The sequence below is a fragment of the Pelodiscus sinensis genome, chromosome 14, assembly GCF_052426305.1.
Source record: "Pelodiscus sinensis isolate ZL-2025 chromosome 14, ASM5242630v1, whole genome shotgun sequence".
Classification (NCBI taxonomy): Eukaryota; Metazoa; Chordata; order Testudines; family Trionychidae; genus Pelodiscus; species Pelodiscus sinensis.
In genome coordinates this window covers 1493897-1513976 of record NC_143065.1, presented here as the reverse complement: position 1 = coordinate 1513976, position 20080 = coordinate 1493897, and the positions used below count along the sequence as shown (strand labels likewise).

The 20080-nt window shown below is 43.0% G+C and overlaps 1 protein-coding gene across 1 annotated transcript in view; it reads left to right on the top strand.

The window, feature by feature from the left end:
* The first annotated feature begins 7886 nt into the window (after positions 1-7886).
* The window catches only part of TARS3 (threonyl-tRNA synthetase 3), a 34049-nt gene continuing 21855 nt past the window's right edge, over positions 7887-20080 (top strand). Inside the window, exons 1-6 of the mRNA XM_075897731.2 lie at positions 7887-8243; positions 10711-10803; positions 11977-12167; positions 13523-13646; positions 18035-18156; positions 19800-19917. Coding sequence (XP_075753846.2) covers positions 8016-8243; positions 10711-10803; positions 11977-12167; positions 13523-13646; positions 18035-18156; positions 19800-19917 — 876 coding nt within the window. The 5' untranslated portion in view covers positions 7887-8015. The remainder of the gene's footprint in view (positions 8244-10710; positions 10804-11976; positions 12168-13522; positions 13647-18034; positions 18157-19799; positions 19918-20080) is intronic.

The following is a 20080-nucleotide window of genomic DNA, read 5'->3' as shown; positions in this document are numbered from 1 at the left end:
AAATTTGTATGGCCCAATGGCCAGAGAATATTCTCATTCATTTAAATAGTAATGTGGATATTTAGAAATGCTACATTTTTCATTCAGTATGTATTTTTTAAACAAGTGTAGTATACAATGTAGCAAAATATACCCTGTGAGAAGAATTGTGATTTAATAGGCACATATAATTAAGGTACCATGCTTACAATATATCACTTGAATAGAACAGCTCGTTTTATTTATGCACCTAGGTATTCCTTTGAATTTCCCTTTTATGACAAGGAGCCATATACAAAACAAATGTTTAGTGCAGAAGAGAAAGTAAATACTAATTACAGTGAATAACTATTAGCGTCAGAGGATTTCGAGACTTTACCAATATGCATTTGAACATTTCAAAGCAAACAATGACCTTACCTTTATAGTCAAGGAGAAAGCATGTGAGCAAGTGGGGACAGACCTCTTCCAAAATTGAACAGAAAGCAGAAAAAGCACTTGGGCCTTTTAAAGTGAGTTTATCTAAAAAATATTCAGCTCTCTTCTTATAGCTCTCCTGGGACCAAATATCTTTGTATTCTTCCAAGGAAAAGACTCTCTCATAAAACAAATATGACAGCACTTTGTTCACATCCAGCTCTTCCAGTATCTTCTCTCTGTGGTTGTTCAGGATTTCAGAAAACCATTTATTCCCCTTCCCAGTTTCTCTTTTGGTAGGTTTTTCGCAGTTATAAAAACAAGATTTGGCTGTTCTTCCAAACATTTTGGCATTTAAATACAAAATAAAAAATTTTACTTCAATGTTTGCTGCGCAGTCTTCAGTATACAATGTATGCATAATGTGAACAGATAAAGTGCAAATTCATATTGTTGTTGTAGTTATTGTAATTCTACTGGAATAAAGAAGGCCTACATCCAAATTATAAATAAAACTAGTTCACTGCTTGCAGCCCTCTAAGAGGATTACTTTACACTAATTAGCCCTTTATAACTGTTAACATCTTCTGAACCATAATGAGACTGAGAATTGCTTAGCTACTGTTACTTTTTAATTCCGTAACTGATCTTCAGAGATACTCCTTTGCAATAAATGACTTATTAAAGAAGACAACTGATCCAACTGAAATAATTTTCCCAAATAGCTGAAGAGTACAAGATAAGAATGTGTCTTCTATGGTTTTCAATTGTGTATTTCTAGAGGACCATGACACAAATCCCAGTATAAACTATCCACTATCACTCTTTTAGGAAGCATTATATAGACAATATGTTATATTTACACATTTAGAAAAATGAATAGAAAAGTAATTAACGCATAGTTTCTGGACATATTTTTAAAAACAACATATGAACCAGGAAATAAAGGAGAAAGTGTGTATACTTTCTCTGTGAAGATTAACATGTAGAACAGTTGCAGTTCCTTTGTGTTTACATGTACTAAATTATGTTTGATTAATATAAAACCCTATTATAGTTTCCACTTGATGAAGCAGAATTAAGAGACAAGATTACAGCAATCCCACTGTAGGTGTTCTGCCACTGGTAATCATTCACTGGGGATTGCACACTTATATAACCACCTCACTCAAGGACTGCAAATCTCTGAAGTTTACTGGAATTTCTCATTTTGCAGGTACCATTTTTAGTCTCTTGTTTCATATTCTCCTTTTGCCGCTCTGAACTCCCTCGTCCCATCATAAGAGTGTAAGCAAGCCCCATCTCATCCCAGTTGCTGATGTTCTGGTGCATATGTTTCCATCATTGCCCAGCTACTGATGCTCCATCCATCACCCTTACTTGTGCGGCCTCCTCTGGGACCAGTGTTAGAGATGTTTGACCAATTGTACAGCAAAAGCAAATGTATTCAAAGACATGTTTGCGGAGTCTAGTCTAGGAAGTCAAGTTTGATAACATCATGTTTGGTCCTCACCATCTTCAGGAGTAAGTACTGTCTCTTCCTCTCAGGCCTCTTCTATCTCCAAAGTTCCACCCATTAATGACCCCATATCATAGCTGACCAGGGAATACAACAATGCCAGATAAATAAATGAAACAAAAGACAGGACTATGTAGCACTTTAAAGACTAACAAGAAGGTTTATTAGGTGATGAGCTTTTGTGGGCCAGACCCACTTCCTCAGATCATATTGTGGAAGAAAATTGGCATGACCATATATACCAAAGGGATACAATCAAAAAAAAGTGAACACATATAAAAAGGACAAATCAAATTTCAGAACAGAGGGGGAATGAAGGGGAGAGGTTAATGTCTGTGAGTTAATGATATTAGAGGTGATAATTGGGGAAGCTATCTTTGTAATGGGTAAGATAATTAGCATCTTTGTTAAGGCCCAGTGGTAAGGTGTCAAATTTAAGCATAAATGACAGTTCAGAGGTTTCTTTTTGAAGTCTTGTATTAAAATGTCTTTGAAGCAGGATGTAGGTAGTCAAGTCATTGAGACAATGCCATTTCTGGTTGAAATGGCAAAGAACTGTTTTTTCTTTGTGAAACTGTCTGATATCTGTTTTGTATGCATTGATTCTTTGGCAAAGTGTCTGAGATGTTTGTCCAATGTACATAGCAGACAGACACTGTCAACACATGATGACATAAATTATATTTCTGGATGAGCAGGAATATGTGTTCTTGATCTTATAACTGAATTGGTTAAGTCCAATGATGGTGTCAGCAGAGTAAATATGTGGACAAAGTAACGGGGTTTGTTGCAAGGGAAAGTTCCAGGGTTGGTATTAGTGCGGTATGTCCTGTGGTTGTTGGTAAGAATCATCCTGAGGTTAGGTGGTTGTCTATAGGAGACTATGGGTCTGTCTCCCAGAGCCTCTCAAGAGTGTAGTATCCTGTTCCAGTATAAGTTGTAGTTTATTGATAATGTGTTGGATGGGTTTATGTTGGGGGCTATAGGTGATGACAAGTGGTGTTCTATTGTTGGTTTTCTTGGGTCTGTCTTGAAGTAGATGGTTTCTGGGTATTCGTCTGGCTCTTTCAATTTGTTTTTTTTATTTCTCTGGGTGGGTAATTGAGGTTTATAAATGCTTGGTAGAGATCCTGAAGTTTCTGGTCTCTTATCAGTGGGATTAGAGCAGATGTGATTGTATCGAAGGGCTTGGCTATAGATGATGGATCGTATGGTGTGTTCTGTATGGGAGCTGGAGGCATGTATGTAACTGTATGAGTCAGTGGGTTTTCTGTAGAGAGTGGTATCTAATTTACCATTGGTGATTTTTACTGTGGTGTCCAGGAAATGGATAAGTAGAGAAGGAGTTAAAGGGGACGGGATCTGAGGAAAGTTGTTCTAAGTTAGCCATAAAGATGTTAGCGTACTGTGGGGCCATGCGTGTACCCATGGCTATGCTGCTGATCTGGAGATATAAGTTGTCCTCAAATTGGAAATAATTGTGGGTAAGAACGAAGTTACATAGGTCTGCTACCAGATTGGCAGTGGTGTCCTCTGGGATAGTGTTTCTAATAGCTTGTAATCCATCTTCATGTGGGATGTTGGTGTATAGAGCTTCTACATCCATGGTAGCAAGGATGGTGTTATCGGGGAGGTTATCAATGTTTTGTAGTTTTCTCAGGAAGTCAGTAGTATCTCAGAGATACTGGCCCACGAAAGTTCATCACCTAATAAACCATCTTGTTAGTCTTTAAAGTGCTGCATAGTCCTGTCTTTTGTTTCAGCTAGACCAGAGTAACACAGCTACATCTCTATAGCTAAATATATGATTTGCCAGCCTTAAAGGAAATATTCTGAAGCACTGCCATCTTGTGGTTATTTATGGCTATAGCAAAGGTGCATTTACCCATTACCTATTGCACATGCAAGTACAAAATATAAAGCAACAAACAGACACAAGATCTGATTCATACCTCCCTTGCCCATGGTGTAATTATTTCCATATGTGCAATGTGGCTGTGCAAAATTGAATAGTACCATTCTGATTTGGTAATCCCCAGCCATCCAACCAGAGCAGAGGTGGATAATAATTTGTGATGAGGGTGACACTCCAAGATTTTGGTAAGTGGTCAAGGGACACACTTTTTTATGGAAAGAGTGCAGGGTCTGGAACTGAGGCTGGGTGCAGAAAAGAGCTCAGCGTATGGGATTTGGGTGCAGGAGAGGCTGTGGGGTCTAGGAGGGAATCTGGGTGAAAGAGGAGGGTGTGACCTCGGGGGAGGGGATTGGTCTGCAAGAGGAGGTGCCAGATCAGGGAGGGAGTTGTGACCAGAGGCAGTGGTGCAGGAGGGGTACAGGTTTGGGTTGTGACCTGGGATAGGGCATTGGGGTGCAGACAAGAGTGGAGTGCCAGGTATGGGCTCTGGCTGGGAGGGACGTACCATAGACAGCTCCTGGCCAGAAGCCCAGCGGGATCTTGGGGCAGGCTTCCTGCCTCCCACACTCCACATGCTGCTCAAAGCAGCTGGGTGTTGAGGCCATGTATGTCTCTGCATGGCATACCATGGGTGAGGGTGGCTCCACAATCTCCTCCTGCTCACAAGCCCAGCCCCGGTAGCTCCCGGTGTCTGGTTTCTGATGGGGTGTGTGCCACGCAGAGGTGCATCTGGTACCAGAAGCCAATTGCTTGGAGCAGCGTGCAGCAGGCAGGGAGTCTGCCCCAGGGTCCTGGAGGACATTGGCGGCCAGAGAATCATAGTGGGCTGTATCTTAAGCTTTGGAGGGCTGGATCTGGCCACAGGCCATATTTTGCCCTCATCCCTCACCCCAACTAGAACGTCCAAAACATGGGAGGACTCTAATCATAGCTCTAGACTCAAATCAAGGTGACCAGAATGGGACTCCCTGCAAACTGAAGGGGCGTAAGCATTTCCAAGTGCCTGTTATTCTTTTATGCATTGATTTTCCTATGCTTATTGGCGTATTACTTTGCAGTAGTTGTGTAACCATCTGACAGTATTAAGCCTGTAATAGTAGTGACGTAGTGAGATTAATAAAAGCAACTATTTCTAATCGACTCTGTCTTGAAGTGAATCCACAACCCTGTTGGGCTCTGCCCCTGTGAGTTGACACAAGGAAGTGAGGGATTCAATGGCAAGATATTTATGTAAATACAGCAATGCATATTCACTGAATAAACAAAACTGGGCATATCATCTCTAGCTTTTCAAACTCACAGTCTTCATGAGTAAGCAAAGTCTGGCATAAGACTACACTGCAATAGAAAACCTGCGTGAACTAATTTGGACTCACAGGGCTCAGGCTGCAGGACTAAAAATTGCAGTGTAGACATTTGGGCTCATGTGGGAGTCCAGGCTCTGAAACCCTGTGAAGGGGAGGGCTTGAGAGCCTGATCTCCCTCTCCAGCCCAAGACCAAACATCTAACCTGCAATTTTTAGCACCATAGTCCAAGCCTACAAGCCTGAATCAGCTGACTTGGATTCAGAATCAGGCTTTTTATAGCAGTGTAGACGTGCCTACATAGCTTGTCAGCTGACTCAACTTGGTGCAGATTCCAAGACTCTATATAAAAATGATATTTTGCTGAATCTCATGGAAATTAATCAGTCAGATACCATTAATGCCAACACAAAATACAAAATGGATGTTAGCCACTCTCAAAGAGAATCAAGGGTAGGTATATTGGCAGAATAGTGATGCTGGTATGCACAAGAAACAGCCATTAAAAGAGCCACACTTTGTGCCAAATAAGGATGCATTCTCTCACATCTTTAGCATTGCCATTGACTTCACCATCAAAAAAAATGTAGATGGGTACAACACAGACCTCACATGGCTCACCAACAGTACAGTAGGGCTGCCTGTCTACACGGGCCGCGAGTTCTTGCGCAAGTACACTGATGTTCTAATGTATGAAATAAGTGCTTCTTGTGCAAGAACTCTGATGCTCCTGTTCAGGAATAAGCCCTTTTGTGCAACTGTTCTTGCGCAAGAAAGCCCTATGGTTAAAATGGCCATCAGAGCTTTCTTGCGCAAGAGAGCATCTACACTGGCATGGATGCTCTTGCGCAAAAGCATATCTCTTGCACAAACGCACATGCCAGTGTAGATGCTCTCTTCTGGAAGAGTTTTTGCACAAGAACTCTACCGCAAAAGAGTTCTTGTGCAAGATCATGCCAGTGTAGACATAGCGTAGGAGATTTTGCTGACAACATAGCTTAAGTGACATCTGGGCCAACATACAAGTAAAGACTGAAAGACTATTTAGCATCACAAAAAGATGTGATAATTAATTAATTATGAAAGACAAATCTAATGAGAAACCCTGCTAACTCCCATGACAAATGTTATTTTAGAGGGCACAGGAATACAAGAAGTGAGACAATTTAGGTATCAAGCAAACTGCAGTAATGTGAAAACTAAGGGAGATGTTCAAAAGGAAATGTCACAAACTGGTAAGGTGGCAGTTTTATTTACCATATAAAATAAGATAATCAACAAACTAGCAGACTCTTTCTGCTCAAATGTTGTTTCCATATTGATATATGGATGTGAAAGGTGAAAATCCTAAAGATCCAGTTCGATGGCTTAATGACTTTAAAAAGTACCTGTTATATGGAATGAATCTGTAACTAATGCTGAAATTAATCAGAGAGTTCAACCACTCCTTACCTCAAAGGTTATCCAGGAAAGAAAAAGGCAATATTAGGGACATACGTTAAGGTTGAAGCCAGACATCTGCCAAAACAGAAGTGTTGGAGGAATACACGGGGGATATTCAAAAAATCCCTGTACCAAACACTGAGAGGAAGAAATCTTATGGGACTTCACAACATAGAAGCCATTCAAAGAGCAGCCCAAGATAGGTGGGTGGTAAATCCTTGCTTGTGCTCTGAGGTCTGACATTGCAAGAAAGATTCAGATTAGTTAAGAGTGAAGTAAATCTCAAGAAATGGATTATTTGGATATTAATGTGTGTGTATCCTTTGTCTTTTGCCCCCTTTCCCACAAATTACTCTTGTTGTGGTCTCGCCACAGTACACGATACAGCATTTTGAATAATAAGAAGATTCTTTGGGGAAACGTTGACCATATTGATTCATTTTATATAGAAGTGGAGCACAAGGTTTTCATTCCATCACAAGCTTCCCATATCAGCCAGGAAAAAGCTTTTCAAGGAACAATTTTTCAGATTAGCTGAACTATAAAGGATGATAGTCTCTGAGCTGCACAAGTCACTTGTGTGCATTCTGGCAATTTTAAATATTAGCTTATTAATAATTCCTCCATAAATTAGGCAGGTATTGCTAACAATATTCGAGACTCTCTTGAAGCATATAGGTATTATGTCAGTAACTCACTTGGAAAGGTTTTAGGATAATTTATTCAACCACAAAAACAATGTGTCAAGTGAACCTAGTATTGAGACTGGAATGTATTTGGCTGTATTCGCTTCTCATCTCTGCATCTACGGTGCATGCCTGCCGGGGTGTACTGGCAGGAACCGTGGCGCTGCATGACCCCCAGCGGGTCTGAGGGGCTAACCCCTCCGGCACAGACAGGCCGTGGCGATGTGAGCCTTCGCGCCTGAATCCTGTACTCAGCGTTGTTAACATTCACTGCCAGACCGGTAATTGTATCTCGTGTCTGGTCGCTCGTTTACCTCACACGCTCGGCAAGTTTGTGGCGGCCTCGCTACCAGCAGCAGGAGCCGTGTTGGCCCCATCCTCCCAGCCGCGCTGTGTGCTGGCTCCCTTGGCCCGCTGCACTCCCGGCTGGCTGGGACGCAGACTGCCCGGCTCTCGGGGACGGTCCCTCCGCGCACCTACAGCCGGGCCCCGCCAAGAGGTTTTTCTTCAGGAAAAGAGAGGAACCCCCCCCCCCCGCCCGACGCCGGGCGCCCCGTCAATCGCGCGATACATCGCGGGGTGATTTCAGGAGCGGCCCCGCCCCTCTAGCACTGAAACACGCACGCGGAGGAGACGCGAGGCCCGCCCCTCCCCTAACGGTTACGCAGGTGGTTAGCGCCAGGCACGGGCAGCCGGGCGGTCTCTAAAGGCAGCTCCCGGGGCCCCCGCGCGGAGCCGGGGCGGGGAGAAGATGGCGGCCGCCACCGACGCCGTGGCCTCGCGCCTGGCCCGGCAGGAGGAGGCGATCCGCTGGTTGACAGCCGAGATCGGCCGCCTGAAGGAGCCGGAGCCGGAGCGCGGCGCGGGCAGCAGCCCGGAGCTGCACAGGCTGAGGGCGGAGAACGAGAAGCTGCGCTACCGGCTCCTGCACCTTCGGCGCAGCCTGGCAGCGGAGCTGGGCCGCGCAGCCGGCGGCCAGGTAGCGCGCGGGGGAGGCAGGCCCGCACCTGCCTTGCGTGTGGCCCCGGGCAGGGGTGTGGCGTGGAACCGCCGGGGATGGCGGCCTGCGGGACGAGGCTAGTCCGGGATGGGCGGTCTGTGGGGCGGGACGGGGCTGACCCCCTTATCGTGTGGGGCCGGGCTGGGCGGTCTGTGGGGCGGGACGGGGCTGACCCCCTTATCGTGTGGGGCCGGGCTGGGCGGTCTGTGGGGCGGGACGGGGCTGACCCCCTTATCGTGTGGGGCCGGGCTGGGCGGTCTGTGGGGCGGGACGGGGCTGACCCCCTTATCGTGTGGGGCCGGGCGGGGCGGTCTGCAGCCTGTGGGGCGGGAGAGGGTTGGGAAGTTGGGTAGCTGTTGGGGCTCCAGTGACATGAGCACCAGCAACCATCACCCAGACTCCTAAGACTCTTTAAAATGCCTCCCTGTTTAGCGTTGGGTCAATTTAAGGTCGACCCTCTCTGCCAGGCGATCATCTTATTTCTTTTGACCTGTGCAGAAATGCTGTGAAGGTGGAGAGTAGCTTCCTGAGCCTGCGTTGTGCATGGATCAGTGCCAGGAATTTTTTTTTTTTTAGTCAATTGATATTTGCATAGTGTGTATGGTTTGCTTTGTGCTTTGAAAAGGTGAGGTGCTATACAGATGTCAAGTATAACTGTTCAACAAACTGGTGTAGTGCCTTGCTGGATTAAGACAAACTATCTGCTGCTCAAGCCAGGTAGAAGAAAGGTTATTTGTTAGGGCAAGGATGTATTAGAACAGTCCATGTATTTGATACAGTTGATCTTTGCCCACAGTAAATCTGATGCCACAGGACTCCTTGTTTTTGCAGACAGCCGCCCCTCTGAGACTACAACAGGAATTCTCAGACTTAATTGTAGTCAGCCCTGTTTTGACTACAAAAACAATATGCCCCCAGGAGGGGTGAGCATAGCCTGAACCTGCCTGAGCCCCTCCATTTGGCAGGAAGGTCAAAGCCAAACCCTGAACCCCATAACCCTGGCGGGGGTGGGGGTGTGTGGGGGGAGCCTGCAAAGATGAAGCTGAAAGGTTTTGGCTCCAGACAGGGGACCTATAACTTGATCCCTGCTGTCCAGGGTTAAAGCCCAAGGACTTCTGCTTCTGCCCTGGGAATCGGGGCTCCAGCTTGGGCTTTGATCGTAGGTGGTTGGGCCTGGACTTGGGTTCACCCCAGGCAAACTAAACCAGCACTGATGACCTCATTAAAAGGGGTTGTGACCCACTTCCCAATCCATAGTTTGAAAACTACTGCACTAGAAGAAATGCCTGGTGTTGACACAAACCGTGTCTATAAGGAGAGGTATTGGTCTTTTCTTCACAACTTGTATGTCCTGTTGGGTGCACTGTGTGATTCTACTTCCTTGGGTAGAGATAGCTGCCAATTATTGGTAATACTGAAGGCAATAACTCCTTTAGGATAAGGACCTTGCCATAGTGATTTACATTTCTATGATTTTTTTTTTAAGATTAAGTTATTGCAATATGTTCTTCATACACTTGTGCTCTACAGTCGCTCAAACTTGAGAGACTGTAGCAGTCCGTTTTTGTGGTGTTGGAGAAAGTAGATAATACAGGAACTCAAATAGATGTACTTGTTCTCAATGCATTTCTGGATGGAATTTAGATTTACAGCATTACATGGGTTACAACCTAATGCGCGTGCGCGCTCTCGCTCTCTCTCTCTCTCTCTCTCTCTCTCTCTCTGATTTAATGATCATTCTCTGTGTCTGGAGGCCTCCGCTAGCATCTAAGCTTCACTGTGTAAACATGACGAGGAGTCCTGTGGCACCTTATAGACTAACTGAAGTGTAGGAGCATAAGCTTTCGTGGGCAAAGACCCACTTCGTCAGTACTAATAGATTATGCTCAGTCCTAAGTGTTTAGGGTCTAAAATAGATTAGATGGTGGGTGGGAAAACAGACATCTCCAGGGAGATGAAATGATTAGCTTAAGGTCACATATCAAGTCAGTAACAGAACTGGAAATAAAGCCTTATATTTTGGATCACAGTACATCTCTATAGTTAGCTTGTTTTCAGTGCAGTCTGAGCACAGAATTGACTTCTTTTGTTTTCTCACCAGAGCCTGACTTTCTTGCCCCTCAAGCCTCTTTTTGTTCTTCAGACTTTTGCTGGAGAGGAGAATGTTAGTGTGTATTAACAAAGAGAAAATTCAAGATTTGGGAAGACACTGTCTCTTGGATGCTGGGCTTGGACCAGTAGATATATACCTAGAACATTGTTTGGCCAGACACAGTTTTTATTAGTTATAAAATGACTTCTGATAGAATAAATAATCTGTATCTGTATCCTATCATCAGACTGTCCATTCTCTGAATAGTCTTATATTGCTGCAAATCTATCTAAATCATGTACCTGATACATCCTAGTAAACATAGTAGTAACACTTGATTTCTTTTTTTTTAAGAATGTCTCCAACACAGGCCTGACTGGTGCCCAAAATAAGAATAAAAAGGAAAAGAAAAATGAAAATGAAGTTGTGAATGGGCTTAAGAATGAGGTAAACAGATATTTTATAGAGCCCTTGCTAGCTTCACAGCGGGTCCTCCCCTTTGTCACATGTTGTGCCTCCTAAGATATTTAGGGTCTGTGACAGATTTTGCTAATTTATGTAACATAATTAGGAGTGAGAGGGATGTTTGCCTTTAGGGAGATGTGGGAGACTTCTAGTAACTGGCTAAGACTTACACACTTGCACTCACTAGCCCTAATGAGTTCATCAGTACTTCTTAGAGTGTATAAAGTTAAGCATTGAATCAGAAAGGTTACATCAGCTATAAGCGTGGAAAGGGGATTTCAGCAGGTTGTGAGTGATACTGTTGGGGGAGGAGTTGCATATGGTGAGCAAGAATGCAGGGGAGGATCTAGGTCAGTGGTTTTCAATTTTTTTTTAATGACCCAGTTGAAGACAATTGATGCCTGTGACCCAACATAATTTGATTTAAGCGTGGGCTCTAGGATGGGGCTGAGGATGAGAGCTTTGGGATATTTGGGGTTGGGGCAGGGTTGGGGCAGAAGGGGCTTACCTCACATGGCCCCGGTCATTGATACACCCAGGATGCTAAGGCAGATTTCCTGCCTGTCCTGGCACTGCAGACCATGCTGTGCCCCACAAGCAGCCAGCAGCATATTCTAGCTAATGGGAGTGTGGAGCTAGTGCCCAGGGCAGGATCAATGGACGGAGCCCTGTACACTCGTCTGCCCCCCTGCCCTTACCTAGGAGCTGAGGTTGGTGTTGGCTGCTTCTGGGGTGCAGCACAGTCTGCATGCCATGACAGGCAGTTAGACTGTCTTAGCATCTCCACTGATCAATCTACAGTGACGAGACCTAGTGCCTGACATTCTGTGACCCAGTATTGGGTTGAGACCTGTAGTTTGCAAACCACTGACCCAGGTGAATGCTGAATAACCCTAGTGAGGCTTGTATTTTAGAATATTTCAGTGCTAACATTTATAACACTTGAAAATGGCTATGAGTTACTAAGGCCAGATGCTTTGGGGTTGAAAGAAGTGATTATGAATGTATGCATTTATATTTTAGAAGCACCTAGAGACACCAATGAAAATAAGAATCTCGTTGTGATAAATGTTGCACCAGTACACAGTACATTAACCTCCCCATTTGTGTTCTTTTTAAATTAGTTTTGTGACTATATGATTTTTTTTTAAACAGCTGCAGTGTGAGCCAAGTTTCATAGAAGACAGGCTGAAGCTTTATGAAACACTGAAAAAAGAGCATGATGCCTTACTTGCTTACAGAGCAGCCAGTCAGAGCAAGTCTATTAGAGTGATTCTGACTGATGGTAAAGTGATTGAAGGGGAATCTTGGAAAACGACACCATATCAGTTGGCTGCAGGAGTTAGGTAAAAAGTTTTAAGAGTGGTTTTGTTAATTTCCCACCCCCTTGGGAGCTAGTTGAGTGAGTGACTGGCTTATTTTTTTAATATTTGCTTTTCCTTACTTTCATTGAGGAAGTATTGATACAGGTCTTAGACTTACACCCGGTGATTTCTGCAGTGGTTCTTTGGCCTTTTTAATGCTCGAATTCAAACAAAGTGATGATAATGGTTTTGTTGGATTATAAACTTAGAAGAAACTGTTAGCAGTTAACTCCAATACTTGAAATCTTGTTGAATCCTAAATAATAATACAGGCAGTCCCCGAGTTACGCGGATCCGGCTTATGTCGGATCTGCAGTTACGAACGGGGCTTTTCTCGCCCCGGAGGACGGGAGCGGCGGGACGCCCAGATGAGCCGCAGTCCCGCCATCCACGTCCTCCGGGGCGAGAAAAGCTGCTCCCCGTCTCCCTGGTCTGCTGATCAGACCAGGGAGACGGGGAGCAAAGCCACGGAGGCCGCCCGCAGCGGGACAGCCGCGGCACATCTGGGCTGTCCCGCTGCAGGCGTCCTCCGCTGCTTTGCTCCGTGTCTCCCTGGTCTGCTGGGGGAGGGGGGGCAGTTAGTGCTCCCTTCCCCCCAGCAGACCAGGCTTTTCTGCCCACGACGCCTGGGGTAGAGCAGCTGGGGCGCTGCTGGGTTGGTCCCACAGCGCCGCTCCTCAGCGCTACTGGAGCAACCCGGCAGCACCCCAGCTGCTCTGCCCCAGGCGTCCCCAAGTCAGCTGCTGCTGAAACTGACCAGCGGCTGACTACAGGAAGCCCGAGGCAGAGTTGCTCTGCCCCCGGCTTCCTGGAATCAGCCGCTGATCAGTTTCAGCAGCAGCTGACTTGGGGATGTCTGGGGTTCTTAAGTTGAATCTGCATGTAAGTCAGAACTGGCATCCAGATTCAGCCGCTGTTGAAACTGATCAGTTTCAGCAGCGGCTGAATCTGGACGCCAGTTCCGACTTACATACAGATTCAACTTAAGAACAAACCTACAGTCCCTATCTTGTACGTAACCCGGGGACTGCCTGTACAACATGAGATTTACTATTCACTAAGAAGAGTTCCCATCCTCCCTCCCTCCCTCCTTTCCTGAAGGGAGCAGTTGTAGGTTAAGTCTTAGTGATTATAAGGTTTATAGTCTGTAACTCAAAAGCAAACCAGGTTTGAAAATATTTTAAAAGTCTGGAGAGGCCAAAGGACCATATTTTGGAGGTTATTTGAGTGCCTAAAATGTAGATAGATTCCTAGTGGGATTTCAAAAATACCTTGGCACCTACATAACTGTCTAAAAATGTGTCCCAAAATACCTTTCATACTCATGTTTTTGTTAGTCGAGGACTGGCTGATAATGCAGTAATAGCCAAAGTGAATGATGAATTGTGGGACCTGGATCGTCCATTGGAGGGAGATTGTTCACTGGAACTGCTCATGTTTGATAATGAAGAAGCTCAGGCAGTAAGTAAACAGTCTGTCTTGATATTACTTGATTGATTTAATCTTTGTTTTCTTTTTTATAAAAATTCTGAACATTACTAGTCCTTGATATAGTTCAATGTATTGTGTAAGTTACTGATGCAACAAAATTGTTCAATGATTAGTCAAGCACAGATGATTGTGATTTGATCAAGTATGTTTGATACAGATTATATAGGTGGTATTTGAAAAGGGAATTTATGGATAAAACTTTGGGGGGTGCTCTCTTTCTCCCTCTCCCCCTGTATCCCTTAGCTAATGTATTGAATTTGACTGAAAACAAAACAAAAATTAGCTAGATTCATATGTTTAATTGTAAAAGCAGTTTGGTTAATTTTATCTCTAAGTGGTATGGATGAAGCCTCTAAGGATTTGATCCTGGCAAAACAGTCAGGTTCTAAATGTTAACATCACGAGGAATATATTAGACCTTTTCTGAAACTTCATCCGGATATATTTCTTTCATAGGTTGAATTCTGTATCTACCTGAAACTGCAGCACTTCATTGATGTCAGGCATGCATGTACAGCCGGTCCCCAACTTACGAACGAGTTACGTACCAAACACCTGGTCGTAACTCTTATTTGTTCGTAAGTCGGGAATACATGCTTTTAAATACAGCCGTGCTGTTTGCACTATCCTCACTTACATTTGTAAGTCGGGGACGGGCTGTAATGGAGTAAATGGGAGGTTGGTCATAAGTGTGAACGGTCGTAAATCGACACGTTCATAACTCAGGGACCGGCTTTATATCATTCAGTGGAAATGTGCTTGAAGTTTTGCCTGATTATTTGCCTGGCTATGAGCTAAAGGCCTCAATCCTAAAAAAACTTAAAAATATTCTTAACTTTGTGCACTGTGAATCGTCTTATTTGATTACAATAGGGAACTAATCACAGTGCATAAAAGTATGGTAAGTCCTTGAATAAATCTTTGTAGGATTCAAGTCTAAAAAGCTTTTGTCATTATAGAAGTGTCTATCAAATGTCCTCAGATAATGTGCATAACAGCGTTTATAATCGACTGCTGTGTAGATAATCATTATTTCAATATAAATTTAAAATGATCTGGTTTGAGATCAGCCTATTTATACCTGGATCGATCGGTCTTCAGCTATCATTAAGACTGCACTGATCACAACATGTCCACCATTCTTCTTGCACTCTTGTCTGTCTTCTCCATGTTCGTCCAAAACGTTTAACAATATCATCTTCTTGGAGGCCAACCGGGTGGTCTTTTCTGTTCTCGCAGGTACCACTCAGCAATAATTGCAGTCCACCTATTGTCCATCAGCCGTGCTGTGTGGCCTGCCCATCGCATTTTGTTATGTCTGCTTTCCACAATAAAATCTTTCACGCTGCTGCGTTCTCTGATAATTTCATTTGGAATATGATCCAGAAGGGAAATTCCCAACATAGATTGCTCCATTGCCCTTTCAGCTACCAATAGTCGCTGCTCTTCTCTCTTCGTCACTGCCCACATTTCGCTGCCATACAACATGGCTGGCAGCACTGTTGAATTGAAGATATTTGTATGTGTGGTCTTACAGATTTTTCCTTTGAGAGCGTCCTTGATGGAATTGAATGCACACCATCCTGCCCAAATCCTTCTCGAGAGTTCTCCGTTCAGGTCTTGGTGCATATTAACTTCTTGGCCCAAATATATGTACTGTTCCACTTGTTCATTTCTTCTCCCGTTATTGTTGTTCGGGCTTTTTGTAAGACGTCTGATTGCATATACTTCATTTTGCAGTGGTTCATTTTCAGACCAACCTGACTGCTTTTCTTGTCAAGTCTTCGTAGCATGCCCTGCAATTGGTTGGTGCTTTTGGCAATTAATACAGTGTCGTCCGCGAATCTGAGATGAGAGAATCATTCTCTGTTTATGTTGACGCCAATTCTCCAATTGATCTTATTCATAACCATTTCGAGGCATGCAGTGAATAGTTTTGGTGAAATCATATCTGCTTGCTTCACGCTTTTCTCGATTGGGATACAGAGGGGAGTTTCGAGAAGAGTAGTATCTGTTGTACATCCAGTATTGGCTTCCTTCCACAAATTAATGTATTGAGTGTTAATGCCCCGCTCTGCGAGCGCCTTTAATATTGTGTTGAACTCGACGCTATCGAAGGCCTTTTCATAGTCGACTAAAGAAATGCACAGCAGAAGTTTGTATTCCCTTGCTCTTTCTAGGAACTGGCTAAGGGTAAATATATGATCGATGGTACTAAAATTTCTTTGAAACCCTGCCTGTTCTCTCAGCTGTTATTCATCGAGGCTCTGTGAAAGTTGGTTCGTTACAACCTTTGTAAAGAGCTTGTAAATATGAGAGAGTAGGCATATAGGGTGGAAGTTCTCAAGATTTTCTCGATAGCTCCTTTTGTGCAGCAAGATGGTATTTGACTCCTTCCAGCTTGATGATGGTATATTTCCCTCTTCAAGATATTGACTGAATCTTAAAGCTAGGGCCTTCCACAGTTTTTCACCTCCTGCAGAAATCATTTCTGATGTTATTCCATCTTTGCCTGGAACTTTTCCCTTCTTCATCTGGTATAGTGCACTTCAGATTTCACTGACGATTATTGGAGTTCTTCTGACTCCTGGAGCATTGGGAGAGGGACATTGATTCTTAATTTGAATACCGGTAGTTCTGTATAGAAGTCCTTACAGATCTCTTCCGTCCCTGCTCTGTTGATTACTGTCTCTCCATCCTTGTTCTTCAGTGCTGTTACATTCAATCTATACTGCATCAATTCCCACTTGCAAGAGCTTCAGGATATGCGCGATTCAGCTGTTCTGAGGAGTTTTTCTTTCTGGAAGTTCTCAAAGTCATCCTTCAGCTTTTCCCATATGAACTTGCACAGAATCGAGTACTCAAGTTGTTATCCGAGCTCCTTTTCATGTTTCTCTGCTTGGTGAGCAGGCTTTTCGATTCCTTCGAAATTCTTCTTCATCTTCTTCGACTTTTCAATTTGAGCTGCTTTTTAAGCAACGTCTCAACTTGTCAGCAAAGATACTATAGTCCTCATCACACTTTTCCGTCTGGCTCCAGTCAAACGCAGAAATCGCTTTCTTCAGCTTTGCTTCGTCTAATGTCTTCAGCCGCTTTCGTATTTGCCATTTGTAATGCCTTCTTTACCACCAGTTCATCGACAATCAACTTTGCTCTAAGCAAGCGGTGGTCACTGCTCATGTTGAAAGGCTGCACCACAAAGATGTCTTGAATGATGCACCTTTTATTGACTAAAATATAGTCTCTTTCATTCTTGCTCTTTGCGTTTGGTGTGATCCACGTCCACCTTCTTGCAATCTTCTTTAAATACCAGGTGTTTGCCATGTACAGTTCTTTTATTTCTGCCATCGCTACTAACCTTTCGCCACTGCCGTATCTTCCTATGAACTTTTCGCCAGCTTTCCCTCATCCGACCTTGGCGTTAAAGTCTCCCATCGTGACAGTTCAGTGGACTTTTGCGTGAGGGCTCTTTTGAGCTCTCAGTAGAATTCTTCCACTTCTTCATCCTCACTTGCACTTCATCCTCACTTGGGGGTATAGGCCTGGATGACCTTGAGGGTAGCCTTTGACTCTATCTGAAGATGAAGCACACCAATACGTGATGATATTAGCTGGCATGATATAACTTTCAAAGACCAGTCCTTACTGACAATAAATCCGACTCCCCCCCCCACACACACACATTTCTAGCACCGTCTCCCTTTCCGAGCCTCAGTGCTTCCATCCTTCCAGTTCACTTCCAACTCCTTCTTTCATCGGGTTTTGCAGACACCGAGGATGTCACATCTTATCCTTTTCTTTTCCTCCATCAGATGGTTTAACATTTCCTCCCTCACCAGCAACCTACAATTATAAGTACACACAGTGAGGGTTGTCCTTTTCCATGTTGGCCTAGCACCTTTTCCATGTTGGCCTCTCGTCACTCAGTTTCCACTCGGCCATTGTAGAATGGTTCAGTGATACTCAGGAGACTAAAACGCATTTACTCGTGGTGTTTTAGCCATTGACTTCAAGCCATCCGACTGGTTACATGTGAATAAAACACAGAAGATTATCATTGCTGAATCACACCAAATGTCTAATCACCAAGCAAATTAGAATAAAACAGGGCCACAATGGTACAGCTACCATCACGCTTTTGAACCAACATTTATCAAATACAGTGACTGAATCTACATTCATCATCTAACATACTAGATGACTAGTAGTAAAGAGAAGAGGCATTCCTTGCTTCAAATTTAAATATCATGGCTTCATCTCAACACTCCTTTTCCACAGAAATGCTTTTTTTTGAATTATGTAACATCAAAAAGTCATGTTCTGTGACCTGCTTTTCTGACTTTATTATTAATTTCTAGGTTTATTGGCATTCAAGTGCTCACATCCTTGGAGAGGCCATGGAAAGTTATTATGGAGGCTGTTTGTGTTATGGGCCTCCTATTGAGAATGGATTTTATTATGATATGTACATTGAAGACAGGTAAAACATTTAAACATTTTGGCTTTGACTTGAGTTTTTATGATTTAGTTAGGTTGAATCAGGTTTCTACTTGCATATGTAGAAGAAGTAAAATTTATCAATATTTTGATTTAAAACTTTCTCATGACAATTTTTTAGAAGAAATAATTATTTCTGGAATTTGTTCCTATCAGATTCCTTCTCAAGACTTGGGATTACTGAATTATTTGTAGAAGAAAGTAGAATGTTTGGGACTCTTTTTTTTTTATTTGTAGAAGAAAGTAGAATGTTTGGGACTCTTTTTTTTTTTAAGATGCCTAAGTCCCATTTTCAAAAGTTTTCTGTGACTTTGAATTAAATGTCCCTCGTGTCACTTTCGAAAATGGGACTTTTGCTACTAAGTTATCACTATTTGCAGTAATATATTTGTCAGTTTTCTATTGCTGGCTATATACATAAAGGAGAAAAAAAGAGAACCCGAACTCAACTAATAGGATGTCTCTTCGGGTACGTCTTGACTATAAAGCTTTTCCAGTGTACCAGGGAACATGTCTGCTTTTCTGAAAAAAAAATTCAGAAAAGCATCCTTGTTAACCTCGTTTTACAAGGAAGAAGGGATGTTCCAAAAGAGGGGCCAAATGTTGGAAAAGCCTCATTAGGGAGAAAAGCAGAAAAACATATGCAAATTGTGGTTCTCAATTTGCATATCTTTTTCCGACTTTTCTTTGTAGTGTAGATATGGTGTTTACGGAATACTAGATCTGGAAGGTCTCTTGAGAGGTCATCAAGTCCAGTCCCCTGCACTCAAGGCCGAGCACCATTTAGATCATCCCTGACCATGTTTATCTCACCTGCTCTTAAATATTTCCAGTAAGAGAGATTCCACAACCTCATTAAGCTGACTTGGGCCACATGTAGCTTTTCAGTGTTGTCCCATGTGTTAAAAATGAATAGTAAAGAGAATTTTTCTACTCCTTTATGTAATGTTGTTTTAAATGTTTTTCTTCTTGTTTTGTTTAAACTTGGAAATTTCATGAAAAACAAGTTGTTTTCCCTGTTCTTTCCTAAAGTTTCTGTCTATTAAATTGGAAGAATTTAAGTGTCTATTTTCTCAATTGTCATCTGACGGGGGGGGGGGGGGGGTAGTGTTAAATATTTTGCACCAAAAAGCTTTTCTACGATATATTTGATAAGCCTGAATTTTTATTTTTTTTTATTAAAGTCTGATTAAATGTCTGGTGCTAAGGTCTCTTGGGGCTCAAACTGCAGTGTAGACATTTGGGATCTGGGACCTTGGGAAGGTGAAAGGTCTCAGAATTCAAACTCCAGCCTGAACATGAACATCTACACAGCAATTTTTCAGTACCAGCCTGAGTCAGCTGACCTGGGCCAGCTGGGGCCATGGCTGGAGTGTTTTTTACCCATGTTTTATCCATACCTTAATGCTCTCCGGTGCCTTGGAGATGGGATCAGTACAAATAAATAGGACCATTATATAACAGTATATATTCTTTGAGGCTCTATCCTACAGACACTTACGCATGTGTTTAACAACTGTAAATGAATATGGTTTCCTAGTGATATTTAAGAGATAATAAATTGTCCTAGTAAACTTTTTTGTTGTTAAAGATATATAGTAACTTTTCTACAATCTTTTTGTTTAGAGGTGTGTCTAGTACTGAATTTACTACATTGGAGAATACATGTAAAAATATCATAAAAGAGAAGCAGCCTTTTGAACGATTGGAAGTCAGTAAAGAGATCCTATTAGATATGTTTAAGGTAATTCTTTGGAACTACTGCAAGATTTGGAGTAATGGGCATTTAAAATGATTTTTTAAAATAGAATTTTATTCGTGTGGATAACATTATTTACTACATTATCCATCTGCACAAAGGGTGTTGAATTACTAGTCTTTTAGTATTTTGTAAAAGCGCTTTGAGA